Source organism: Anopheles merus, chromosome X (genome assembly GCF_017562075.2).
Source record: "Anopheles merus strain MAF chromosome X, AmerM5.1, whole genome shotgun sequence".
Classification (NCBI taxonomy): domain Eukaryota; kingdom Metazoa; phylum Arthropoda; class Insecta; order Diptera; family Culicidae; genus Anopheles; species Anopheles merus.
The window spans coordinates 18,036,010-18,063,705 of NC_054081.1; the positions used below are offsets into that span (position 1 = coordinate 18,036,010).

The 27,696-nt window shown below is 46.0% G+C and overlaps 1 protein-coding gene across 21 annotated transcripts; it reads right to left on the reverse strand.

Annotated features, from left to right (window-relative positions):
* LOC121599637 (tropomodulin) lies at positions 1-27,397 on the reverse strand. Of its 21 annotated transcripts, none has more exons than XM_041927634.1 (12): positions 27,306-27,397; positions 24,802-24,961; positions 16,267-16,278; positions 13,280-13,432; positions 13,022-13,189; positions 12,575-12,919; positions 12,241-12,492; positions 11,848-11,995; positions 9,069-9,282; positions 5,651-6,332; positions 2,354-4,307; positions 1-1,481 (listed from the first exon to the last, which is right to left on the reverse strand). In XM_041927634.1, exons 2-10 carry the CDS (start codon positions 24,877-24,879, stop codon positions 6,299-6,301), a joined length of 1,404 nt encoding a protein of 467 aa, XP_041783568.1. In that variant the 5' UTR covers positions 24,880-24,961; positions 27,306-27,397; the 3' UTR covers positions 1-1,481; positions 2,354-4,307; positions 5,651-6,298. The 21 variants fall into 21 exon arrangements, with proteins under 21 accessions (XP_041783568.1, XP_041783541.1, XP_041783551.1 ...); XM_041927607.1 differs by having other exon boundaries at positions 27,125-27,364; XM_041927617.1 differs by having other exon boundaries at positions 24,802-25,021; positions 27,125-27,364.
* Between the last annotated feature and the right edge of the window lie 299 nt (positions 27,398-27,696).

Consider the following 27,696-nt stretch of genomic DNA (forward strand, 5'->3'; position numbering starts at 1 on the left):
TTTTGGCTTACATTTTATATTTTGCTTCTTTTTACCATAAACATTCGATAGTGAATAATTTAAAACGTTTCACGATTGGTAGCGAGAAAGGGCGGGGGAGGGGGGGGGGGGGAGGATTTAACTTCCTTCAATTCATATCCATCCTGTTTGCCACTCTTCCCTCTCTCATTCTCGCGCAAGCGAATCGAAACACAGTTTGCTTACCGTATAAATAATAGTAAAATAAGAATCCGCGCCATTGCTAGTTCCCCGGGTGCATGGTTGTGGCGGGGGTCGCTAATTATTGCAACGTGTTTTCCAACTACCCTCGCAAACAGATTTGGTAATAATAATGGGTCGTTTTATTCGGCTTTTCGAGGGCGAACTGGGCGGTGGTTTGCTCCCTAGTGCTTCCTCATGTTCTTCCTCAGCTATGCGACACCGAAAACTGTCCACCGTGCAACTGATTGTAAATCGGTATTTTGAACAATTTTCGTCGATATTTTATTCTTCTTTCTTTTTTTGTTTTTGTTTTAAGCAAGCCATCCCAAAACAAAGCGAAAGCAAAGCGATCCTAAGCCATCGTGATGGACCGTTGGTTCTAATCTCACATGATGTGATGTGTTGGTGCGCATGTTTGTTTTTTCTTCCTCCCCTTTCTTAAAGGCTAATGCAAAGCGACACAGAGGCAAATGCTTCCGCGACAAAAGGACCGCAATGAGTTTGTGGATGAGCTTTTGTGTAAAGATACCATTCAATACCATACAAAACCAGTGCTAAAAAATTGAACAAGTTGGCCAGGAAAATTAGTAAATGAATTAAAATGAACGGCAAAGAGACAAATTTGCAATTAAAAAGAAGAATACAAAATATAATACTTTGTGTCAGTTTGATTGGCGGTTTGCCATAAAAACAACTCAATTTGTCATATTTTAAAACCATATTCAACGAAACATCGTCATAATTCCTTGAATTCCTTGGTAGTTTGCTGCACCATTACCCGCTCATTCCCTATTTGTTGACGGTGCAGATGTAACGCACGGTACAAGAGCTACCAGGGTATGCGTTTATGTAGTAATTAAAAAAAGAAAATAAAAAATTGGTGTGTTCTCAATCCACACGAAAGCAGTTGAGCCCTAATTTCCCTGACAGAGACAGACCGACACTCTCCCCGGGCAAGGATCTTCATCGTGGACACTGAGCGCCGTGGAAATGGCGTGGCAGACAGACCCCATAGACGAGAGGTTTTGTTTTGTTTTTTGTTTTTTTTTTTTTTTTTGCTGATGTTTGGCGCCCAGTCCTCGAAAGCCTAATGTAGCCAAACCGTATCGTCCAGAATCGAAGAAAAAGCCTGCAGGTAGCGTTGGTAGGTAAATTCTCACAGGTAATTCTCGTCCTTTAGGTTGCCACGCGTTGTTTCTGGGGGTCCATTTGGCTGGGTCGCGTGAGGTCGTCTCGGCTTCGGTGAGCTTACTTGTTCTGGGTCAGACGTGCCTGGCGTACTGGAGAGGAGAGGAAGCAGACGGAAGAAAAGATTAGACGGTTTTAGGCGGTCGACAGCGAGCTAGCCAATTAGTGTATGCAAACGCAAACGTTTCAAACGAACGTTATGTTGGCCATGCGTACGCCACAAACACATCGGCAGGGTTGGGGGATGACTTATGTTGCGTGTTAAAGAGAATTTTCGAGCTAGCATTGCACATACTCTTGTTCTTGTTTGTGATTATTATTTTTTAAATATCAGTCGAGGAAAAAATCTACGTTGCAGTTGCTAAATATCATAAAGATGTGTCCAACGAACTCGTAACTTGTTCAATAGTAACTATGGGAGAGTTGAAACATGCGTCAAGGAGATATTAATCTTTCTGGAAAGCTGTCAGTTTTTTGGCGGTTTTTTGTACGTGAAGGATGCACTGCAATCAAACATAACTACTCATGTAAGTATCGTACAACACGGTTAAGGTGGTAGTAGTATTTTTTTTTAGTTTAGGTGGGTTAATGCCGAAAATACATTCTTCTATAGCAATTCAGCTAGTTATGTAGCATCAGCACGTTACTTCATTCCGTCAAGATGATTTTCGACAAATCTTGAATTCCGATCATTCACGTTCGATTGAACACTAGCGGCACCGGAGATATCGTGAATAAGTAAAAGTGCTGTCAAAAATCATGTTGAGAACGCATGTGCAGAAGTTGCCCGCACACGTACAGAACTACTTTTTTGCATTGAAAGGGTGATTCGTTAAATCGGCAGCAATTAATTCAGTTTTAGTCTTATCAGTAGTTTGCAACACACACACAAACACAAACGATTAGAGCAAACGGATGAAAGAACAGCAGATCATAGAATAAAGGAAAACTAAACCCGTCGTACACAATGGCGGCTGCGAATAGTGTGCTGCTGATTCCTACGGATTACGGGCACCGGCTCCGGACGCACCTCGCAAACGGATCTGCTGTGGGGAAGGTCTTCTACAATTTCCGACAATAGGAAGGAGTTGCCCGCGTTGTCTACTAAGAAAAGTTACCACACCGAGAAGCGAGGCCGCTTAGCGAAAGAGAGAGAGAGAGAGAGAGAGAGGGGGGGGGGGAGGATGATGGAGGGGAGCAGGCAGGTTCCCGTATGCCGATTATTCTAATTAGCGAACACTGAACACTGCTTCCAAACGCTGCGAAGCGCACAGTCTGTATCCCCGTTCCTGCACACGTGTCTCCAGCGGCTGTACTTTGCTCTCTATCGTTTGGGTCGCGAGGAAAGTGCACACCAACAATCGAAGAACCCAGCATTACCCCGAACAGCCCGACATGGGATCGCCCTCAATACACATTCCTCGCTCGAGTGGGTTCCTCGTTTAATGCTCACTTTTAATTGAATTTCAACTCTAGATGCAGTATAATATATTCAACGCTATACATACATGTATACATAGGGGTAAGCGTGAGCGTTTAGCACAAAAGAATAGGTAGGCAGACAGGTGGAGGAAAGAAAACAAAAGTACAAAACGTAGACGAACCCCACAAAATTGTACGCGATCGCGTGTGATGTGTTCGCGTCAAACGTTGTCTATAAAAAGTTTGCCGGTTGCTGTCTGCAGTGTCAAACGTCGACAGCCCAGTGTTGGCGGAAAGGGTTGATCAGGAGCTGCAGGAAATGAAGCGATTCCTTTACTACAACACCCACACACCGGGGTCTGACAGGTGTCAGTTGAGCACTAAAAGCCTACGTGTTTCGTTGCTACTTTTTTGTTTTGTTTTGATTGACTTTTTTTTTTAATCTATCCCTCAACAACTCGCTCTACTTCGGCCACACCAACTCGATCCTTGCCTTGTGCGTATATGTGTAGTAGCCGGGCATGTGAGTATGTGTGAGATGAGTATTATTGGTACAACAATTCAATGAAGCACTATACATTGGTGAGCAAAAACACCAGAGGACGTCAGCTACTAAACTATCTATACATAATTTCCAAAAAAAATAAAGTGTTAAAACGAAGAAAAAAAGCAATCGACTGTCTCACTCCTTGGTACAGTTTCCTTTACGCTATATGATAAAAATGGTTTGTTTAAAATTTCTTCCACAATGTTACATAACATAAACTTTCAAAAACCAAATGTAAAGATTAAAAATTTTAAACGGAAAAATTGTTCAAAAATCTGCATGCTCAGCCAGGAACTATCTTTACCAGTTTAGGTGATGCGAAATATATAACGGTGACCTTTTCTTGTCCTGTTCTTATACTCTTCCCCTAATGATGAAGCTAATAAGTTTTTGTTTTTTTTTAATTTCTTTGTATAGTATGATATATTTCTTCTTTTATCTACTTCTGTTTCGTGCTAATCTCTCTTTCAGCTTCTTACTCTTTTATTCGATTAGCAAACAGTCAACAAATGATTATAGGAGAATGATTACAATGTACTTTAGGGGCAAATTAAGACAAATAGCTCAGATAATCGAATAATAGAGAAACGAACAAGCTCAAGCAATGGTTTGCCCATCGCAAAACAAACAGAGTTATATAGATAGAGCTTGGGATTATTTATACTTTAGAATCGTATGTCAAATGTACACAAATTTTTCACACAATTTGCCCCCTGCCAAAAACTGATTTGTAAATTTGTAAATGATGCTGATGCTTATGGTGTTTGAAATTGGAAAAGAACAGTGAGAAATAAAACCAGTAACGATTGAATTGCTTTCGGAAACCTTTACAATTTCTTTTCAGTAGGTATGTATGCTTGCTAAATCGTATGCTACCAACAACGCATCCTTCCCTTCTTTCTGCCTTTCTAAATTACATTCTTTGCTATCTTATAGTGTGATCTTCGAGCTGCACAGATGTGTCCCACGAAGAGCAAAGTGACAGAAACGGAGATGGATACAGTGAAAACAAGAGATAGAGGACATAACATAAAGCGCCGTGGAACGTTTGTGTGCCAGGGGTGCGGAGATACATTGACGACGGAAAACGATGTTTACCGGGCACGGGAAGCGATAAAATAAGAATGAAAAAGAAGAAAAAAAATTAATATAAATATGTCTCAATTATAGAGCGTAGAAAATAGACAAAAACTCAAAAAAGGGAGGGTTGGTTGGTAGTCAAGGGAATATAAGTTTTTGTTTTAGGTATAAAAAAAACGATTAAGTAGTAGGGAAGTGGAATAATCAAACGAAATACGAAAACAAAACACAAGCTCTAAAACGCAGATATTAAAAAAAAAAAACAAACAAACGAGATTGTAGAACGACAAAGCATACAGGGAACAAACGGACACCAATCAGGATGATTTTTTTTTTGTGGAATAAAATCAATAAAATAACGCAACAAAGAGCCGCAAGAGTTGATTATCCTCGCGGGAAAACGAGCTGCACTGAAAGAAAAACGGGTTGGTATATGAAAAACGGGAGCTTGATGACGGCAGCATTCGGTGAATAATTAAGGTGAAAATAGATACGACGAGGTCAGATAGTAGTGGGTGGGAAGAAGGGAAAACATAATGCAGCAGATGGTGTCGGATGAGCGAACAAAACAGCAATGGGCGAACGGATTAGCGAGGCGTGACTGTGTTCCACGAACAGGAAGATGATACGCATTGGAAGGTTCACGACGCCATCAGGAGTTTAGGTGGATAATGTAGTGTGGTGCTGGCAAGTATGTGTATGTGCTTTGGTTTAGCAGTGATGGTCTAAATATAACACATAACCATTAAACTACTTTGAACAACAATAAAAAACAACAACAACAACATGCAAACAGATATGTGTCGATACACTAAACAGCACAAAGTTTAGAGAAAATCAGAGCTTAGCACATAGTGTCACATTAGGTACGTTCTTTGCTTTTGAACGGTTTAAGGGCAACAAACAAGTTAAAACACTTAAAGCTCCTGGTCGCATTGACTGTCCCTTACTTTTTAGGGAAGAACCGACAAGAAAGGACCAGAATAGCATTAATATATTTTAAATAGCAACAAGAGCGAGAATAGTAGAGAAAATCAATAGGAAGTGGCTAACATGTAGGAAATGTATTAAAAGGTGATTTGAGAAAAAAAAAACGTTGGGTGTTTTAATAGTATTATCCAGAGGAAGAAAATAAAGAACCACAGAACAAGTGAATTAAAAAAGTAAACACAATTAGAGGCGTTATCAAATTGAGCAGCAATCATAGTATACCTCCATCAAGATAATCTCCTCTCGATTTATCTGCTTTTACAACAAACGATCAAGGCGAGGGGACGCGACCAATCGTCGTTTTTTTTTTTGTTTATACACTTTATGCACACAGGCACACCGAGCTGTCAAAAGTGACGGCTGAATTTTTTTTCTCTCTCTCTCTCTCTTTTTCTATCTCTGGATTAAGTTAACTAGTACGTTCACTCTCTTGCTCATTCGCTTGCCTCACTAGGGCAGGGTAGCGCAGGGAGATGTAAATTGTTTGTTTGTTTGCTTTGGCAATTGCAATTGTTTGTTCGGTTTCGGCGCAATAACGATTTAAGCAAGATTCATTAACCAACTTTCTGCCTTTACAGTAACTGCAGTAGATGAGACGAAGGCTGCTTTTAGCAAACCTTTCCCTATCTTTTCTTTTGTGGCTGTTCTGCTGAGTAAATAGGTAGTAGTAGTAGTAGAAGTGATGGTGTTGCTAATAGTAGTAGTAGTAACAGGTCGTGAAGAGTGTTGCATGAAGGGGGAAGAGGTCAGACGACGAGCGCAGCGAGATGATCGCATCAGCCCGGGATAACGTGTGGCAAAAAAGGCCGCGCACGCGTGGTCTCTCACTGTATCATGGTTGTTTGTTTCCTATGCATGTTTTGAAAAAATCTAAACTGCAGCCGCTGTGAGAGATTTTTTCTTACTGGAAGTAGGGAAGAAGGGTGAAACAAAAAAATATACAAATAAAATAAAATAAAAAGAACACGAACGAACAAACCCACACACGCTACATAGAAAACATAAATGTAAAATAAGTCAAAAATTAATATACAGACGTTTGGGCACATCCTATCCAAGTGCGTGATATGTCCGTAATGGAAAAGGGTGTGGAAAAGGGAGGGGACGAAGGAGAAGTTCTACTGGGCTGTTCTCATTGGCGACTTGTAGTAGATTCTCGGATAGTTCGGGTACAGGATTTACACGTGTTTGCAATCTTGTCTGCTCATTCACACTAGCATGAGTGGAAATATTTGTTTTATGAGCTAGGTCTTATCTTTACTCTACGATGATTGTATCGAAATAATCGCATGCGTTACAGTAAGGAAAACATTAAACTTAATATATTGCACTATCTCAAACTCAAATTTAACCAAATAAATAAAATAATTACAAACAGATTGCTGTCATAACATTCAAATGAGCTTAAAAGCGCTCCATCTAAGAGTTTACAGTATTTAACAATGTACATTTTATTGCTACAGACGATGTGAATGGACCACCAGAAAGAGATGTTAATAACAAATGAGGAAGGGGGAGGAAAGGACTGATGTGCGTAAGTGTCAAATGCGTCTATGTATTAACCTAATATATTCTTCCACTCATCCATAACGTTAACACAGTACGTTCACAACAACGTATTCCGCTCCACACACACACCGGAGATGTGATAGTGGAGCCTAGGGCTATGTGTTTAATGTTCGTGCTTATTGTGGTGTGGATGAAAGCCAATAGTGCCAACGAGTGCTGGTTGTAAAATATTTAACAACGAACGAGGTTTACACAGTTCAACGGCATCTCGAAGACAGCGTGGTGAATAATGTTTCGATTAGCTTGAACTGCCATCTAAAATGCAACGTATGCCGGTGTATGACTAGAACGGACGGCAGAACGGTCTATCTAAACGATAATGCAGATAGGGTAAGAGCGAGAGAGAGAGAGAGATACACAGTTACAGAAGCACACAGTGTCCAAACATAACTCTGATATGATGGGTTGAACTCTGGGGAAAAAGGTGTTGAGAGATCGCTACAGTAGTACCTGCTGTCGTGTGCAGTGCTGATGTGGGGTATGTTGATGTGGCTAGACTCGTACACGCTGCAGTACGCAGGGGATTGGAATTAGATCGGAGAAATAGTAGTGGGAGGTGTAGGGATGCAGTAATGTCCCGGTATCATGTAAAGGTATCGACAGTGGAGGAAATAAGACGTAAAATAAGAGTAAAAACAGTTGGTGGGATCTTCTCTGTAAGCGTATCCTGAACAGAAGAGAACAATACACACAGACACCGTTCTCGGTAAGGAAGAATCTCGATCCGAACGGGATGCTACAGGAGAATGTGCAATGTTTGGTACAGGTAGACGAATGTGTTTGACCGATCACTTTGGGGCTGGGTTCTATCTGTATATGTGTTTATCGCCCTGTTAAGGAACGTTGGGCAGGAGCGAGGGGGTATAGTGAGCAATTGGGTTGATATTGGGTATTGGGTTGGGTGAGCAACGCGGAGTCGAAGGTTTTGTGGAAAGGAAGATGCTCCTAACGGGTGGATATTATGCCGGAAATGTAACTAAGCATGCACATTCAACAGCGTAAAGTACACGCCAGTAACATTGGGGCATCGGAATCGAATAAAAATTAGCAACATAAAAAAGAAAAACAACAACAATAGGATGGATGTGAATGTGAAACAGACAATGCACTTTCGTATGTAGCTAAAACAGTAGTAAGAAAAAGCGGGGCGACTGTGGCTTGATTGAAATGAAGTACAAACAGCAGGCCAGCGATAAAAGGCACACAAGTACACAAGGAAAAAAAAACAAAAATGAGTTACATATCAGAACTTACACGTTTCCATAACAATTAGATTTTATCATCCCTACTCATACGATGCAAAATGAATTGAAGATTAAAAAACAGAAATTCCTAACTAAAATACTCACTAGATCGTACAGTTTCAAAAATTCAAACAACCAAGACAAATTGAAAGCAAAACCTACATCATCAAAAACATCTCTACATCACAATGAATACCGAAGCAGTCTACATGTCGTCAAACCCAATGAGCATGTGTGTAGGTGCTTTGTTTGATCATTATGTGCTATTTACATCAATGGCCGTCCCGTACTAGTAGTATGCCACGTGTGCAGCTAGTAGACGGCAGGAAGTAATTGATTAGGTACAGGCGTCAAAGGGACTTGTGATAGTTAACGGGTAGAAAGTAAGAGAACACAGACACACACACACTCATTTGTGAAAAAAGACTTTTCTCTCTCTATTAGGAAATATAGCTCCATCATTATCATCATCGTTATGACAGCAGCGTCATCTCAATTAAAAAAAAAGAACATAAGTGGCTACCCTTAGTACAGTTTTAGTTGGCACACGGCATAGGCGCAACGCGTGAAGAGAAGAAGAGCGATAGAGACGGAAAGAAAGAGAGAGAGAGGGCGTAATGCATGAGATATTGGGGGACAGTTAGGCTGGCTGGCTGGCTGGCTGGCTGGCTGGCTTGGCGGCGGCGGCGTTTGTGCAAGGAGCACTTAGTTGATGTGTGCGCGTTCGGGCTTATTTTGCATTTTTGTTCCCTCCACAGAATTATGCTCAGGTTGGAAGAAGGGTTGAGAAGGGGGGGAGGGAGAGCGGGAGGGTGTGAGAAATTTACATATCTTCGTCGTCGGATGGTGGTGGACGGATCACCACGTTGTCCGGATCCTCCTCGACGTCGTAGTCGGCGGGCGGCACCTCGACTTCCGGCTCCTCCTCCTCCTCCTCCGGTTCCTCCTCGACGTCCGACATTTCGGCGAGCTCCTCCTCGATGCGAACCGGCCGATAGTAGCTGCCGCGGGACGAGCGCCCGTCACGCTTGTCGACTCGAACTGATGGGGGGGGGGGGGCATGGTGCGGGGACAGTTGATGGGTAGGGATGGAGGAGTGAGGGATGGCGGGTTGAAGAAGGATGTAGAATGAGAGTGGGAGATTTTCGAGCAGATTTGATTTTGTGAGCGATATTCAAAGTGTGCGTGTGTTTTGTATGTGTATGTTTGGTAGTAGTTTTTTTTTTGTGTTGCGAGAGGTCCAGAGTACCACAATGAGTGGCGAGTCACAATGAGAGATGGGGCAAAAATGGGTGGGAAAGAGGGGGAAAAAGGGGGAGAATGGTTGAACGCGAGAGACAGAGAGTTTGTTTTAGTTAAAACAGAAGTAACAACAGATTTAATAGAAAGAAATAAAGGGTAACAAAACGGCAAGAGCAGAGTAGTCTCTGCGCTAGTACGCACGCGAACCGGATTGAGGATTGAGGCGAGGTATTACCATCACGTAACAAAACGATAAGGAAACTTGAAACTGAGCACTGTGCGAACGCGAGACATCAGATGAGGGGAGGGTGCAATTGTAGAGATGGATTTAAAAGATAAGTTGGAGTGAAGGACGAAGGAGCAATTTGAGAAATAAACAGACAATAAAATGACACATATACAGATAGAAGATAAAACCAGTGCTGCAAAATGCCATGAGCATCACGAGATATTCACCAATGAAAACAATGAACATATCCGTCATAGCTTGATTACTGATACTCAATGAAAGTGCGTCATGACATGCCGAACGCGTTATTCTGACTGACAAGCTGAGCTTAATGCCGGCGCAAGCATTATCATGACGTTTTCTGGCTGTGATCAATGCTGCCAAATGCCAATGTTTCAGTCACCAACACTTACTCATGACTGAAACGAAGCTCAAATCAGCATACGTACACAACTGAGATGATCAGAGGTGAGACTCAAACAGTTGGTGGATCAATCACATGCTTGGTGACATTTTGTCTGGCGTCCAACTCTTGGTAACTCACTCGGACACGATATTTTCTGTCGGTGATAAACACGACATGCTTAGAATATACTAGGCGTGTGGTCCCAAGCAGCAAAATGAGCATGGTTTCTCGCTCTGTTTGGTTTGATGGCCTGTCGGGTCAAACAGAGCGAGAATACATACTCATTTTGTTTCTTGGCACCACTCGCACGCACCGCATATATCTCCCATGACTGTCGCGATGATCACCGACTGAAAACGTCATCAAGTATGATCGTAACAACTGTTTGAGACTCACCTCTGATCATCACAGTAGAGCTCGTGACGCTAACATTATTTTGTTTCAGCCGGAAGTTTTCATGTCTATGTCAGTGACATTTTTCTGAACTAGTCACAATAAAAGTCATGAAATTTTGACTGATCAAGAATTGGTCGCAAAAATGTCACGAAGCATGCCTTCACCAATCGTTTTGAGTATCGACCTCTGATTATCACAAATGAGTTCTTGACGCTGACATGGATTTTGTTTTAGTCAGATTTTTTATGACATTGACAGTGACGTTTTGCAACACTGGATAAAACTCTACTTTGTGCGGCGAGTGTAATCTGGAGGGGGTTGCTCGGATCGTGGTAATATGGATGTAATGTGGAGTTACATCAACATATAGAAACAACTTCATCCGATTCAATCGTGCAGGATACAGTCAAACAAACACGCAGAACCATTAGAGACAGCAAGGCGGTACAGAAAGATGTCAGAAACAGAGAGGAAATCGCCTGGTGGACACAAAAAAAAATTGCTTCAACGAGCGAACGAGGTCACCTGTATGTTAGCCATGCAAAACATTGTATCGCCATTAGAGACACGAAGATGACACAATATGCCCAAGAACGACTCTAAGGGTTCGAATGTTGTTAGCGACCGAAAGACATTCAACAGATGTAGTTTCAACATCGCACGAACCTGGCTTCAATCGTTGATTTGAGAAGAGTTCAATCAAGAGCATAACAGAGAGAGAGAGAGAGAGCGAGGATGGGCGAGAGTGGAAAATCCTGTCCCGAAGAGCTACTACGGTGGACGTCTAAAGCTACTGGAAACGAACTAAAAGACTCGATCAAAGCGAAAACCGCGGAGAGGCCCAATTCACAGTGGTCACACCGCTAAGGAAGCTCTTCCCAGGTGCGTTTCGTTGGCACTGGTTCGGTCGGTACCGGTACGTGCAGAAACCGATAGTACGGTATCGGGTGGCAGTGTTCCGGATCGTCTAACGGGCGCGTCGGGGCAGGTAAGCGATGCGTAAAAAGAAGATCAAGATCAACAGTGAACGGTTAAGGCCGTGCGACTACCGATTGGCTAAACAGGGGGACAAAGGTTTCCAACGACACCACCGCAACCCGAGGTGCCCAAATCACCGTAGCAATATGGGATCAATCGAAGCGGTTTGCAATGCGTATTAAATGAATCCATAAAAAATGGCACTTGGCAGGAGTGAGCCTCCTGCACTCCGTGCCTTTTTCCGTCGATCACCTGCACCAAACCACGCATAGAAACGGTAGACGCGCACCACCGAAGTGTGGGCTAAACTAGAGGGGAGAGCAACCGGTGGCAGTATCTGCCAGAGCATACTCACTTCTGTCGATGTTGCGCTGCAGATGGGCGGCTACCCGATGCCGGGCATCGTTGAACTCCAAATGCAAACCCAGCCGCAGCAGGGTGGTATTCTTTTCGACCAGCTCGGTAATCTCCATCTCGATCTTGTTGCCGAACACTTGCGATCGCTGCGAGCAGTTACGATTGATTGTCGATGTTGCCGGTGCCCGGTGTCGGTTGATAGAGAGACGTTGATCGATTGCAGATTGATTGGCGCAGTTGAGGATCGGTGGTGGGGGTCGGTCGGAAACAAACGAAAAATATTTAGATGTAATTCCACATTCGGGCCGGAAGTGTGTAGGCGCGAAGAGGGCGAAAAAAGTACAGGAAAGACAAAACCACAACAGAAACACATAATGCAAGCTCAAAATACCTGGTTCGAGGCACGGAACTCCTCGATCGTCATCTGCGTTAGGAGGCTCTTGACCAGCGTCACGATCACCGTCGGGCTGATGAAGTTCGTCTCAACGTTCAGCACCCGCAGGGCGTGATTCTGTTCGAGCGCGGCAGCCAACATTAGCGCGGTACGGTCGGTCAGCCCAACGTTCGTGAGCGACAGCACCTCAAGGTGTGTGTTCGACTTGAGCGCCTCGAACAGCTTATCGAACTGCTCGTCCGAGATGGTCTAAAAGGGGAGCAACGGTAAGTACCATACAGTGCACTGGACGGTGGAGCTCCCCTGCAGAAATCCTTCCCCCAATCCATACCTTGATGTTGTTTAGGTTCACCTCCACCAGCTTGCTGTCGTCACTCTTGATGCGCTGGATCGTTTCCTCCGGATCGGTCGTGTTCGGCGCCTCGGCCGGGAAGATCTTCGGTATGGCCGACTTGGTGATGCCGTCCCAGCCGAGCCCGACCGGCTGGCCCTTGTTGAGCAGCGAGGCGTGATACTGGTCCTGGTTCATCATCGAGTGGAAGCCAAGGATGGCGGCCAGATCGATGATCTCCTCCTGCGTCGCATCGGACAACGCCTGCTCGTACTCGTCGCCGAGATCGATTGCGATCTGCTCGTCGGCCGCCTGCAGCTTCGCCGCTTGCGGTGGTGGTATCCACTAAATTAAACAAAAAGAAGAGGAAGAAAAAAGCAGATGAATGTGAAAAGAGCGTCCCACGACCTTCCGACCTTCTTCGTCGCCGATTGAGCGGCTACGCACCTTTTTGCCACGCACGACGCCCGGCACAAACGGTTCCAGCTCCGGGCGGTCCGGCGTTTCCAGCGCCTGCTTGTTAATATGGTCGATCAGCTTCTTGCGATCGAGCGGCCCGGTCGGTGCCTTATCACACTCGTAGTTGGTACGCTGGCTGGGCGGCAGAAACGAATCCTGGAGGAAGAAGCGGAGCGAAGCGTTCATTAGCGGGATAGCGTTACGGGATTTTTTCATTTTTTGGCAGAGCAGCCATGATGCACTTACATCCGGATCGACCTCCTTGGCGAGCATGGTGATCTCCTCCGGCGACAGCTGGGCGAGCAGCTCGTCCACATCGATATCGTCGTACGCGCCGACATCCTTGCCGTACAGTTTGGCCGGTGTCGTGATGGTTTTGGTGGTGGTCGACGACGACGTCTGGTCGATGACATCATGCCGGGGTAGGAGGGGGAGAATGCATACGAAAACCAAAACGATGGAGAAGAATTAGTTGGTGTCGGCAAACGGCCCGAAATGGCTACGATCAGCACAAATGGTAATACAAAACATAATGTGTGGAACATATACAGCCCGGCCCCTTCCGTAAAAGGGGTGCAGTGGGTGAATTGTGTGGAAGGTGAACGGGCGTTGGTGGGGGAGAGGAAGGGAGGGTAAAGTATGTGCTGGCGCCAGCCACGGAGTGTGGTCACGTCATACGTCGTCGATTGGTCGATTGGTAACAGAAGAGCAGGCTAAAAATCACAAATGCAATTCTCGTTCTCTCTCTCGCTCTCTCTCTCTTTCTCTTGCTCTTACGCGTGAGCACAACGCACGGCTCGTGATTAGCACAAGTGACAGGGAGTAGCACAACTGTGTGAGTAATGTGTGTGATGTGTGTGTATGCGTGTATTAGGTGTAGAGTGGGAAGTTATGACAGATAGAAATAACATAACGCCGGTGGCCTGCTTTCCCCCAGCACGGCTCCCGCTTCTTGGTGCAGCATAATTAAATGAATCGCTCGCCTTCCCACTAGCCCGCTTCTTAAGGCTGCGGTATAAGCGAGGCCCCTCTGCAAATGTGACTCCTCTACCGCTACCCCGCGGGCAATTTTATGCATCATGCTCCCTCCAGTTAATTGAAGAAGCGGTCAGCGGAACCCTCTTCTTTGCATCATTCCAGCGTCAGTTGCAGCGGTAGCCACGTTTTATTGCTTCATGCTTCACAATTCATGATGGCACCCCGTGCCCCACAACCCCCTTCTAGCGCTGGAGGTATTAACTAGCTTCACAGGGAACGGTTACGGTGGTACGCGGCGTTCAGCATGTGCTTGCGGAGTAATCCAAGAGCCATGGAATGATCTCACCCTCGTATACACAGCACGCTCTACATCTGGGTTTGTCACGATCTACGCTGAATCCTTTTACTTTGTGGGCCCCCTCTCCCCCTTCTCTGCGACCCTTTTTTCCAACTGGGCGGGATGTAAATGAGGACAGAGGAACTCGCGTATTGGCGGCGTAAGTGTGTGTGCCTTTGAGAGGAACGGATATTGCTTTGTGCGCTCCTCTAGCGGGCTTTGCAGTCAAGGTTCCATGCAGAAGTGGTTCACGGCACGGTAACAGTAAACTTGCGAGCAACAAATGGTGTCGTCGCGCAAAAGATGGCCACACTGCTTGATTCGAGGGTTCAATTGCAGCGGCATCAAGCCTTTATGTTAAGACCATGAGAGATCCACAATAAAAAGCAAAGGGTCGTTTCTATTCATGACGAACTCTAAGAGGAATGTATTTCAATGAATTTTACTTTTTTCAAAGCGAAAGAGAGACATTGGCATTGTTTATTCATGTATCTGTTTTTTGTTTTTTGTTTTTTTAATTTCCAAAAGCGAATTCCATCGCTAAATGCCAGCCTCCAGCAAGTATCTGTGGTTCGTGATTTATTGTAAGGGACGTGACTTTTCCCTGCCCCCAAAACAAAAAGTTACCCGCAACCAGACAACTGTCACGTAAGAAACCTCGATGTGATCAAAGAGCCCATTTCGAACAAATGTTGTTTTAATTTCCATCCAAGGCGTAATAGGGCGTTGGTTGGGCCCCTTCCACTTGGGTGAGGAATTGGCTTTTCCTTGTTCTCATAGCTCCCTAACAGCCCATGCAAGTCAAGTGTTGATGGTAAACATAAAATCGCACGTTTACCCAAGCCCCTTAGCTGTTCGAAAGCCCTCGTCCCATTCCCTTCTACTAGCCACAGCCCAGTGGGAGTGGTAGCGACATTGGTGATACATTACAGGGTTTTCCAAGCCACTTTCAAACTGTAAACATCGTTTTTCACCGCGTGCAAGAGGTTTTTCCATATGACTCTGGTTGTTAATTTCCATCATCATGATTTATAATTTCTTCAGCATGATTTTCAACACTTCCCCCCGTCAACGGGTGATGAGATCCGGTTTCAAACTCCGGTGAAACAACGATAGCAACCGACCGTTGAAGTGTTGAAAATCATGTTGAAGAAATTAAAAATTATTAGGACGAATTTGACGTGTCAGATCGATGTGGATTAACATCTTGCACGCGGTGAATAACAATGCTTACAGTTCGAAACTGACTTGGAAAACCCTGTGCGTTACAGAGATGGCCTATGCATGGCAAAGCCGAGCCAAGATGAAAAAACGGAGAGTGCAAACACAAACGATCGATCAGGAGTGAAACAAGAACACAAACACACAAAAAAAGGCCCCAACAACAACTCCCCTTCCCGCACCCAGGTTATGTGAGTGGAATAAATCCGTTAGTGCAAACACATACACACAACATGATCGGTTCGCAACAGGCTTGGTGGGGAAGGGATGGGTGTGATGCGGGTGCAGCTTGCAGTTGCACATGCTGTTGCTGTCGTTGTTCGTTGGAAAATTAGAAAGAAAAACATACACACACACATACACACACACACACACACACACAACAGATAGTAAAACAACATCATCATTCCATATGTACACAGCCAGACACATACACACATACGCACACACACACACACACACACACACACAATACAAAACACGTGTCTGTTTTTTTCGTTTCATATGGTCTCGGGGCTGGAAGAAAACAGAGTTTGGGGTGGGCAGTGGATGGGTGGTGCCTCTCGGCACGGGATTGGGGAAGCGGGAGGTCACAAAACATAAATTGGAAGGCATGATTGAGTGCGCGAGGAAAATAAAAACAGAGAGGAAGATGGGAGGAATGGGTGGAAAATTATGATTACGGTTGAAAGCTTACCATGTTTTTGCTCTAAGTAAGAAGTGAAGGAGAAAGGGTAAGAAGTAGGTAACGCAGTTGACTCACACGCACGCACACACGGGCAAACACACACACACACTGGCGAGGGCGCGCGCGTGTGTGTTTGGTGTGGAGAGGGGGGTGGGAGGGGTAAAGGCTTTGCTAGTCTTCTCAAACTTTTTGCAACAAAAGAACACACCCTCGGGCAGAGCTTTTGCGTACTTTGTTCGATTTGTTTTCCTTGGCTTTTGCTAGTTTTTTTTTGTTGGGAGGATTACCTTCCTCGGCACTAATTTTTGGGCGTTTAGTTCTCAATTCTGACACTTAGCTATATGTAATTTTTTCTCTCTCCTCTCTCTCCCTCTTGCTCTCTTGTTCTTCCCTAATTATTATCACGGCGCTACTCTTCTTTTTTCACGTGCGCGACCCGGTTACAATGTGCAGACTAAAAAAAAATCACAAAAATTCACACACACAGCAAGAGGAACGGGTGGGACACGGTAACGTAGAACGGGCGCGGGTACTTCTATTTTGATAATCATTTTGTTTTTACGAAAATTTTGGAATAAAAAAGAAAAAAAACGAAAAATGAAATGCAGGATCGGCGGCCAATCATTATAAAACTGTATTAGAGACTGAGAAGGTCATCAAGAAAGCGGCGGGGAACAGCGCCTTTGGCCCAAGACTTTACCCCGGTGGGATGGATAATTCGAGAAGGGAGCTGAGATGCGCTTCCCTTATCAAGCGAAGAAACACACATAAAAAAATCTAATCAAACGCTAGCCAACGTTTCGCGATGGCTTTTACACTGCTCGAAGCCTCGGGGCGCCTATTTGCGCTACTTTCTTATCAAACCACGGGGTGAGTGTGTGTGCCTGTGTGCCGCGAGTGGCTGAACTTTCACTGGCGGAAAATTGGACGGTTTTTTTTTTATCTTTGGTTTTGTTTTATTTTGCTTAATAACCTTTACCGGAAATCGGGGTTAAGATGAAATCTATTTCGGAGAAACTGCATAATCGCGAAAGAAATGCACAGCAGCTAGCTCGCATAGGGATTTTTATGCTGTTTTATCCGGCAAGAGTTAGCAAGACCGAGAGAGAAAGAGAGACACACACACACAGACACAGACATATACGACACACACATGGAGAACAGTGAGAAGAAAATGCGTTCCGTCTCTTTCTAGCAGACGCGTTCTTCGTAACAGTAACGTACTTAACAAAAGAAACAAACGAAACTACAAACCGACCGAAAGTACTGTGTTTTGACGTGTGAGAATATATAAGCGCGTGTGTGTGTATGTTGATTTTTATGTAGCACTAATAGAGCAACTTAAAACGGTACTTTCGTATGCTACCGAAAGCGTTCCGCTCCCGTCAAGGTTGCGGCATCTGTTGTCGCATAATCGAATTACTGGCAAAAGGGAATCAATAGTTTTGCAGCAATTGTCGGACACACTAGCGAGTCACACACACATACACGCAAAAGAACGGCAGACACAACTGCACACACGGATGTTCGTCTTGATTGAAGTTAATTGAACTACGGTGAGGGCCGACAAAAACATACACAGACACACACACTGGACGCGCCCAGGACTGGTCACCGCTGTCCGATGACTTCACCCTAACCAAATACACCGCACCCGCAAGTGCCAGTTCCAGTTCCACTCCCGCTTTCCCGCACAATACACCCTTTATGTATTACAATCACAAACGCTCATACAAACACACGCACTCGAGCAACACAGAGACAGAGACGGCTCTCGCTTCACGCGTACGCTTCGAATGACGTTTGCCAACAGACTGTGGTGCCCCGTCCCCGGGCAGAGCCCGCAAACCTGCAAGACTACACGCGTACGTTCAGTACTTCGAGCAGCGATCGATGGAGCGAAGAGCCCCCTTCCAGCGGTTTTCCAGCGAGATTTTTTTCTGTTTGCCGCGAAGGTTCGCTTTCGACCGAGGAGGCTTGTGTCGCTGCAAACGGATGCAGCGGAATCAATTATGTGCGTGGTGTCTTTTGGTTTCCTGTGGCCACTGTAACGCGCGCCGTCAGGTGGTAATCGGATACGGACTCGGGAGATAACAGCGGAGAGCGTGCGAAAACTGCAAGCATAATCAAATGTTGCGATTGTTTGTGTTGCTCTCTCGCTCGCTGCGTCCTTGTTTGTTGTTTGGTTGCGGCGAACCGTCAAAATCGTCTGCCCGTTTATGGTGTCGCGTTCGGCGCTCCGGTGGCATTTCCGGATTATGAAACGGTTTGAGATTTTCAAAATCAAATTTTCATTAGCTGTATCTCCGGCAGGTTTTGAAACGCAAGGGGAATTTTTCTTTGTTTCTTCTTGCTTTAAAATTTAATTTATAGATGAAGATGACGAAATGCTAGAGGAAAGCAACGAGATCGTCATAAAAGGTGTAACGTAAACTCATCACCTCCAAAAACCACGGCACAAAGCGGCGAACGCTAGGCAGGATTGGGTGTCTTGTTAATGGGTAAATTATTCGCACCGGACGGGTAACAAAGACAGGGCAATAAAAAGACACGATTATTTCCACCACACGATGCAAGGGCATTCGTGGGAATCCGCTGGTGGACCCGTAAGGCCCTTTTCTTTTCTCGTAAGCAGCCGTTTGCAACGAGTCGTAGCGCACTGGGGTGGGGAGTTCGGAGGTCACGCCGCTCGTTCTCTCTTCTCGCTCGCCAAGATGTTTGCTACCCAAGAAGGTAGCGCGCGCTGGATGTCCGATGCTGAGTCACTCAGTCTGAGGCAAGACGACCGGTGAACGATTGACTTCGGCGTAGCGCACTGAATGACATCCTTTAAGAATAGCGGAAATGGCAACATTGACCTTTCGGGAAGAGATGAAGGGAACGCGAGCTGGGGTTGTCTATACATGGTGCAAGTACTACCGTGACTGAATGTTCTGCCCTGACCCACCAAAGAAGCCGGATTAAGCAGTACGCAAACTAAGCGGTCGCGTGGTGTCCCAAGAAAAGGAATCCACTCCCCGCTCCCAAGTAATAGCAATCCTTTTCTGATTAACAATTCCTCATACAACTTCTCTCTCTACACTTCGTAAAGGTCGACATACGTGTGACCGCTTAGGGCCTTCACTCGAGTTAATCCGCAACAGCTCGGACCAGAGTTTAATGCGTTTGCCAGAAACAAAGAAATAATAAAGCGGTCAATACTCTTGCAATGAGCATAATTCGTATTCAGCGTTTCACATGGTTGTTATGTGAAAAACTACGTTATACGAGAGGATTGGTATGTACCATCAAATCAATGTTCGTACAATGATTAAACATTGCAGTAAACATAAAACATTGGCTTGCATTGTTTATGAGAAAAAATAAAATTAGATTATAATAAAGATGGTTGTTTCAAGCATATAAAAAGAGAACAGATTTCTGGACGATGCTTGCAAACTCCTGGATAGTTAGTAAACCATACATTCAACATCTTCACACTGCTGATGGGGCTATGTAACAATGAGATGATATCAGATGAAAGGATTTTCAAATTGGAAAACTGATTGTCCAATGTTTTTGAAGATTGTACTTGATCAATTTTACCAAAAGCCAATCCTATAATTGGCATGATCAAGATAGCAAGGGAAAAGATATGAAGAATTTCTGTTCGCTTTTGTGGTAAAAAGACTGTTTAAATGGGTTGAATGTATAACGGTTTGAAATATATTACGAAAGAGTCAAACATGCTCACCAGGAGATAGGGTTAAAACAGCACTGTAATGGAACATCGGTAAATCTACCATAGGGAAGTATAGATACTAAAGAGAAGAAAGAAAGGCGCAAAGAAGAAGCTACATACACGTGGTGGCGTTTAAGAAGGAGACAAACAACATCTTGTTCTGTACACGGAGGGGGCAGATATACTAAAGAACACAAGATACTTAAAGCAAAAACACTAAAAGATGCAGGAATAGAACAACAAACACCCACACGCACACACCAACTTTCTATTTACACAGCTACAGTCGTCGCCCGCGTGCAGGTCCCACAGGCCCTACTGAAGTGGGTACACGTGAGTCTCGAAGGAGACCCTGCGCAACCGAACTCGCCTTGAGTAACTCTGGCGCCCTGTTAGACTTGCTGTTGCGTTGGAGGTAGCCGCAAGCGGTTACTCAAGGGAGGAGAAGCGCATCTTCAAGTGTTTTCACTGCTGCCTGCCGCGGGTAGAGGAATTGCACTTGCCCACTTGTCTCTACCGTGGGAGTGGCGTGGAACCGCCGACTACATCTCTGGCACCCAACACTGGAACGGGGACGACTAGCGCCAATACCAAGAACGTGCATCGTCCCATGCCCCACGCCCCCATTAGATAGCTGGATACATCTCGCCAACACACGTATGTACGTAGGTCGCAAGCCAAGATGGCATACCCACAATGGCGTCACATAATGGCCACCAGGCGGTGCGGAGCCACTGGTACACGCTGGGTTTTGTGTGCCGTTTTACAGCAATAGCTAAATGCAGGAACCCGGGTAGTAAAATAAATAAAGAACACAATATATATGTGACCGTGTGTGTGTGTGATTGTGAGTGTGTGGTATACCACGAAGGGTGTGTGTGGGGCCCCACTGTGTGGCTTGGTAGGGGTTTGTGGTCTGTTTGGAGGTATCGGGAGGTTGGAATGATGTTGGTTACTATCTGTACGTGGCGCACACTACAGGACATTGTTGTACGCTCGTCGGTGCCCCGTTGATTGATTAATTCTTTTGTGTCATTGTTGTGCTCTCGATGCCGGTTTTGTTGTTGATAGGCGCGGCTCGGGCACCGGTCGCCCAATTCTTGGCTATGTGCTCTAGGGGAGGGTTGTGGAGTGAGTTTTTTGTTTTGTTTTTCGCGCTATGCACTTTGCATTGCTTCGATTTTTGGAGCCGTCAATTGATTGATGCCGAGTGTTTGCTCTGCACAACTTACCTAAACACGTGGAAAAGGGATTGAAAAACACAACTGTTAGAACATGTGGCCCACGTGTGTGGGAAAAGTAATAAAAAAGAGTGAGATAGAGAGAGAGAGAGAGATTGACAGAGAGTGATAGAGAGATAGAGAGGGAGGGGAGCTTGGACCTAAGCTGGTCAAATAGGATTTCAGCGAAAGACGTCTATCTATTTAGCGCGAGCAGTTAGTGGATAGTTAGCGAGCAGTTAGCGAAGCATATGCAGCGAAACAACATTCACACACACACGCTCGCGCACACTCTGAAATAGCTGGAGCTATTGGACCGAGCTGTTCCGCCTGTACGTCATGTGTTGCTGCAGGGTTACATAAGCATCTTCCCATCGGGCGCGAATTAACGACCACTCCGCCGCGAAATGTTTCCCCATTCGATCGGTTGGTTCGGATTAGCACCAATCACCCTTATTTCCTGCATCTTCCTCCACGGTGTCTCCGTGCAACCAGGCAGCTCGTTCAGCAGATTCTGAAAGTCAGCTCGCAGCAGGTCGCAATCAACCCAGCGGTTGTATCAATCAACGAAAGCCATGGTTTCGCGAGTCCAAAAACGTCAACAACAACACAAAACAACCACCACCGCTAATGGACTATCTCTTTTTGTTTTGTTTTACAGGTACCACCCTCATCCTGACATTGGAGGGACATCCCAGGGCTCCCTGGTTTTGAACTTGTCCGTCGTCGGCCACCATCATTGTCGTCATTTCGCTACCACGGGTGAGCGCAACACTCGCAACCTTTCCGCGATTTGTGCCATCATCCCCCCTTCCCTTCACGCAACCTTTGCACGGTCCATTCCACTTCCACTAGCGGTGGTGCGCGAGAGCGTTCCGAGCCGATCGAATTTCTTCTCCGTACGGTACACCCACCCACACACACACACACACACACACATACACACACACACACACACACACACACACACACACACACACACACACACACACACACACACACACACACACAGAAACGCAGACACGCCTGAGCTGTAGCAGGGTATCGGGGATGCTCATCCATCATCAGGGGCACCATCAGGGCCAGCAGGAGGACCGTGTTCAAACGTGCGACAAGGTTCAGCAGAAGCACGGATACCGCAACAGATGAAGCGCAAATGGCTCTGTCCATCTGTCCTTCTGCACGAGCGGCTGGCGCTGTCTGTTGCGTGGTTGTTGTTTTTGTTTCTCCCCCTCCCAAAACAAACCAGCAGCAGGAGAACCTGAGGTTATGTTTATCTGCGCTGTGTATTTCGTTGCCTGGTCAGTGAATTGTGTCAACACTTCAAACCCCCGGCGGGGCCCAGCGAGGTCAGCACGGGTCCAGCAGGACCCTTTCCCTTCAGAAAGTGTCTATGTTTCGGTCAAATGAGCTTCCAGATGTACTTGCACCGGAAGATAGCGGAAGTACATTGAATTTCCAACAACAAAACTACAAAAACATGAATTCCTCCATTCCTTACCCGGTAACTTATGGTCCAATTTATGGGAAACACTATTTAGTGTAGTTGAATGAAAAAAAAAAAACATACAAACACACACACACGAACATAGTAGCACGATCAGCGCGACAGATGCGGAAGATGCTGTAGCGCAACCGCCGCCATGTTGCGAGCGTGCATCTGTGTGGGGACAAATATTGTGAGGTTATGAGCCGTACCGCTCTGCTCGCTTGCTCGTTACGCTTAAGATGTATTATCTAAATTTAAATCTGGTAAGGTATATTTAAAACAAATAGTCCAATACAGAAAAACACGGCTCGCTGCTGCTGCTGTTGCTGCTGGCAAAGAAGCTGCGCCCGATCTGCGCATGGATGTGCGTCGCCCTGCCCTCACAGCAAACTCCCATTCCTCCAAGAAGCGGACGATGCCAGGGATAGAGAGAGAGGCAGGGAGAAAGGGAAGAAGGTGTTGGATGGGGGTGTGGAGGGAGTGATTTTTTTTTTATTGCCTTCAATTCTATCGAAACCGACTCTCCATCGGGGCAGTGTGCTGGCCGTGTCACCACGTGGTAATATGTGTACGTGTGTGGGTGTGTGTGTGTGTGCTGTGCGGTTTCGTGCGTGCGTGAACTCTCGCGTATCGCTGCGGCCGGTGTGTGCGGCAGGGAGCGTGGCGCACCGGTCGTCATTAACAGGCAGCAGGGCAGCAGGGAGTGAGCAGGCAGTAGCATCAAAAAATTAAAAATAGTCAAACACACCAGCGCGAGCCTGTGTTGTTTTGTTCGCTGTGTTGCCGCGCGCGCGTATCTGCCCCTCTCCGAAGCCCATTCCCCGTCCGCGAACGATCGCCAGCACCAGAAGTAGAGGGGGTAGTGTGCGAGGCGGCGAGTTGCGTGCTACCATTATCCCCTATTGTGTGGTGAGAACCCGTCGCACCAAACGCAAACACAACCGTGCCGTGTAGTGCTCTGTGCCGAGCTACAGGAGTGGTGAAAGAACGGCCGACCGACGACGACAACGACAGTTGTGCGCGATGGCGAAGGGACAAACTGCGCTAACGCCACTACCTCATTACGCTGCTAAAGAGGAGTGGTGTGTGGTTCGATGATTTTGTATTTTTGCTCTGCGTTGCAGGCGTACAACAACAACAATAACAACAGGGGGAACGGTCAAATTTGAAGCACAAGTAGGTTGCTTTTTTATGGTGTGTGCCGTCCTGGCTGACTTTTCTGAAGCGAAAAAGAACAGCTGTGATAGAGGAACACACACACACACGCACACATGTGGGAAAAGTTAGTTATGAGAAGCTCGTGTCAAACGAGATAGATGAAGGAGTATGAAGAAATGCGAGTAAAGAGGTTGCGAAAGACGCAAAAGAGTCAGCAAAAACTGGATCACAGCAGGGAGAGAGTAGGAAAGGGTTAAGGAGATTAAGGAAGCGGCAGAAGAGAATTGTGTGTATGTGTGTGTGTGTGTGTGTGTGTGTGTGTGTGTGTGTGTGTGTGTGTGTGTTTGATAGAAGCGATGTATCAAGGAGAGGGAGCCAAAGTCGGGACGCGAACCTGGGACAAGTGCCAGTTGCGCGCGTTGCAACACGAGCGGAGTTCCTCGTGCGAAACACGGTCGGCTCTGCATACTCGACCACCGGTCGCGACAGCAAACCGGCGGAGAAAAGCGCTACTAAAAGCGCAAAGTGATAATAAAAAAATATATACACACAGGCGCACTTAAACCCCAAGGAACGATACGTTTCGCGCACACCAGAGGGAAATAACCAACCGTTGTTTTTGTGGGAAAGATGAAGGTTAATAGGAAAGAGGGGAGGGGGGAGTGTCTCGAATAAAACCGAAAAGGAAAATAAAATAAAACACTCAGCGGGGCAGGGAAACGCGCGCGCGTTTGAAAATAAATACTACACAATGTATTGGAAGCGGTTGCAAAGTGCGCAATCGAAGCGCGGATCGTGACTTTTGCAACAACCTAGGCGGTAGCGGCAAGTAAGCAGCCGTGGCAGCATTAAAGCACATCCAAGCGGGAGGGGTACGCCGGCGCAGGCTTGCGGTGGGAGCAGCGGGAAGCGTTGAGGGAAGGGTGGAGGCCAAACGTCAGCTTCCTGTTACTTACTTCCTCGATCTTGAAGGTGGTCACGGACTTTCTGGTGACATGGTGCGTCTCCTCGTACTCCTCATACGTTTCGGCCATAATTGGAATTCAAATCCGCCTTTCTAAATTCACTTCAGTTTCTATTTTTATAGTATATCTAAACCGCTAGGCTTTGTAATTGCTGTGTGGTTGAACGCGTTTACAGATGCATACAAGAGAATTAGTGGTACAGTTCGGTGTACTATGTTGGGCGAATATGAATGGGATTATTCTTTCTTTTCTTTTTGGAGCGCGGTAAAGCACACACACACACACGTCTGGCACAGGTGTTATTTTCGCTTTTCCTTGGCCCGCTCCCACCGCTTCCCACGATCCTTTTATTTTCACTCTCGGCGCTTGGGTTTTTTTAAATCACGTACGTCCTTCCTCACTCGCCACACATGGGACACGGTGACACCCGAACGCGCGCGCTATCTTTGCCTATGATTCGTTCTACTCTCCTCCCCCCTCCCTCGCGACGCTCTACTTCATCCGTCGTGTATCGTGCGGGTTCGAAAACTTCACTGACAGAGGGCGAAAAACACGCGTGGCTGCTGGATAGAAGCGTTTCGTACTGAGCCGGATTAGCTCACGCACCGGTCCCCGATACCGATCCGCCAGTCAGCCTGCCAACCAGCATGCGCTACATATGCGTCAAATGCGCTCAGCGCGCGTGTGTCTGTGTATGTGAGTGTGTATTTGTGCTCGCGGCCGGTGCGTGTGTGTTTTATTGATGGGATGAAAAAATAAAAAAAAGAAGAAGAAGATAAAACACACACATACACAAACACCTCGGGATGGATGGATTACATAAATACAGAATTTTCCTCGCTCTAGGTCACACTAGACGGCGCATTATCTCGAACGATCGGGTGTCGGCTCCCGTTCGGGTCGTTACACCGATACGCACAATGGGATGCGTGCTGCGCAGGTGGACAGAAAGCAAATGTTTCTGCTTATCGGTCATATCAGTGCGACCTTCTTTTTTATTATTATGTATGTGTGATTATGTTTGTATGGACAACAGAGGAAGAGGGCAAAGACGCACACAATAGTACTAATATACTACCACACACATAGACACAAACACATAAATAATGTGTGCGGTGTACGTGTGTACGTGTGTGTTTTGGAGAGCAATTTGGGGAGCGAAAACACACTAGACTTTCAACTCGGCAAGACAGAATGGAGGGGGCGCGAAAGAGCAGCAATCGCTCAAAAACTCCTTTTTTGGAGGCAAGCGTTTGCCGCGGCACCAGCAGCTTCAGGTTGTCCTTAATATGCGCTGCATTGCATTTCGTAAATCAGTCCTGTTGCCTTCTCGATCGTCACGGCATTGAAACGGTAAACACGCACGCGCACGTAGATACGGATGTACATACACCGCAAAAAGAAGAAAAAAAAAAACTCGACACAAACACATACACGATCGTACGAGAACGAGAGCGAACAAATCCTTGGTTTAAAATAACAAATTTGAACTTAACATTTACGAGCAAGAAAAACAGAAGCTAGCGATTGGGTCAAAAGAAAAACAAGTTGAGAAATTTTAACCTCTGTCGCGCACATACACAGCGAGACACACATACATACACAGACACACACACGCTTATAAACACACTGTTTTTTCCGTTATCTTTCGTTTGCGGTCCTTGAGAGTTGACCGTTACCAGACACCACACTACCCTGCACACTCTGCAACGGTTTGTTGGCGCGCGCCAGGGATCTTTGCTCAAATCGCTCACTTGCGCATTGGTAAGTTAGCGAGCCGAGACAGGAACAGTTTGATAGTAGGCATGGCTGAGAGTTCACATAATGGATGTGTTTGGTTCAACCGCGTTGATTCGATGGTTGGCAAACGGCTGGATAACGTGGTGACGAAATCGGACGGTGCACACGAACGGGCAAAGGATACGCGGGTGCGGGCGCGCGCGCTCGCCCGCCTGTGCGTGTATGTGAAGAGAGTGAGGGGCAGCAAAAACTAATACGATTCCCGGACGTTGCAGATTATTTCGGGACGAGTGTTGTAAAGATGAGCGCAGAGCAAAAGCAAACCACAGGCACCACCAGACACACGCGCGGCCACAAGGGATCCCGTCGTTCGTGCTTGAGCACTTTGCAACTTGAGCGTAAATTCGTCACTGATGATGCACAAAACACACACACACACACACACAGACACAGACACGAGTCTAGCATGGTAAGAAGGGAGTGCAGGGGTGGAGTAGGGGAAAGAGGAAGCGAAAGGGGTAGAAAATCAGAGCAGCTATAAATTCTAAAATCTCGCCTAATGGCCGTTAAAAACCTCGACTGTAGAAGGCGACGCAGTGAACGGGGAGTGTATTTTTTGGTTGTTGTAATTTTTATTCTTGGGAGGAAAGGAGAGAGTTTCGCGTATTAGCAAACTTTAGCAGCAGAAACGGCGATCGAGCAATCGAGCAAACGATCCCAAAACAGGTCGCCGCGCACGATTTTCCAAATCTCACGGAAGCTGCACGGAAGCTGCAACGACACTACTATTCTGGCCTGACGCTGGCAGCCGGGACACTACCCTTCGAGCCGGTTTCGGTTTGGTTCAGCAAACGGTGATCGTTTCACACGCCCGCGCTGAGAGAGCAGATCGCGAGCGAAGCCGCTCACTGGTTGTATCGAGTTACACACAATGGGTTTTGCGTAAAAACGAACCAAATGTACGTACTTTCATGTAAAATTAAAAAATATCTAGCGAAAAATGTTCAATCTGTGAGTAGCCAAGAGGAAAAAACTTAACATAGTCATATAAACTAACAAAAGAAAACATTCAAAAATCTATTAATAAATAACAGCTTTTTGGTTCATAATAATCTTAGGTTTGCATACCCGCACGCCACAAAGAGA

What these genes read in the sequence shown, in the direction of transcription:
- LOC121599637 (XM_041927634.1), bottom strand. Translation starts at nt 24,879, where the DNA reads ATGGCCGAAACGTATGAGGAGTACGAGGAGACGCACCATGTCACCAGA. An exon ending in CCAAGGAGGTCGATCCGGAT is followed by an intron (nt 13,190 to 13,279) that starts GTAAGTGCATCA and finishes TTCTTCCTCCAG; the next exon opens with GATTCGTTTCTGCCGCCCAG. An exon ending in CCATCCGACGACGAAGATAT is followed by an intron (nt 6,333 to 9,068) that starts GTAAATTTCTCA and finishes CCCTACTTCCAG; the next exon opens with TAAGAAAAAATCTCTCACAG.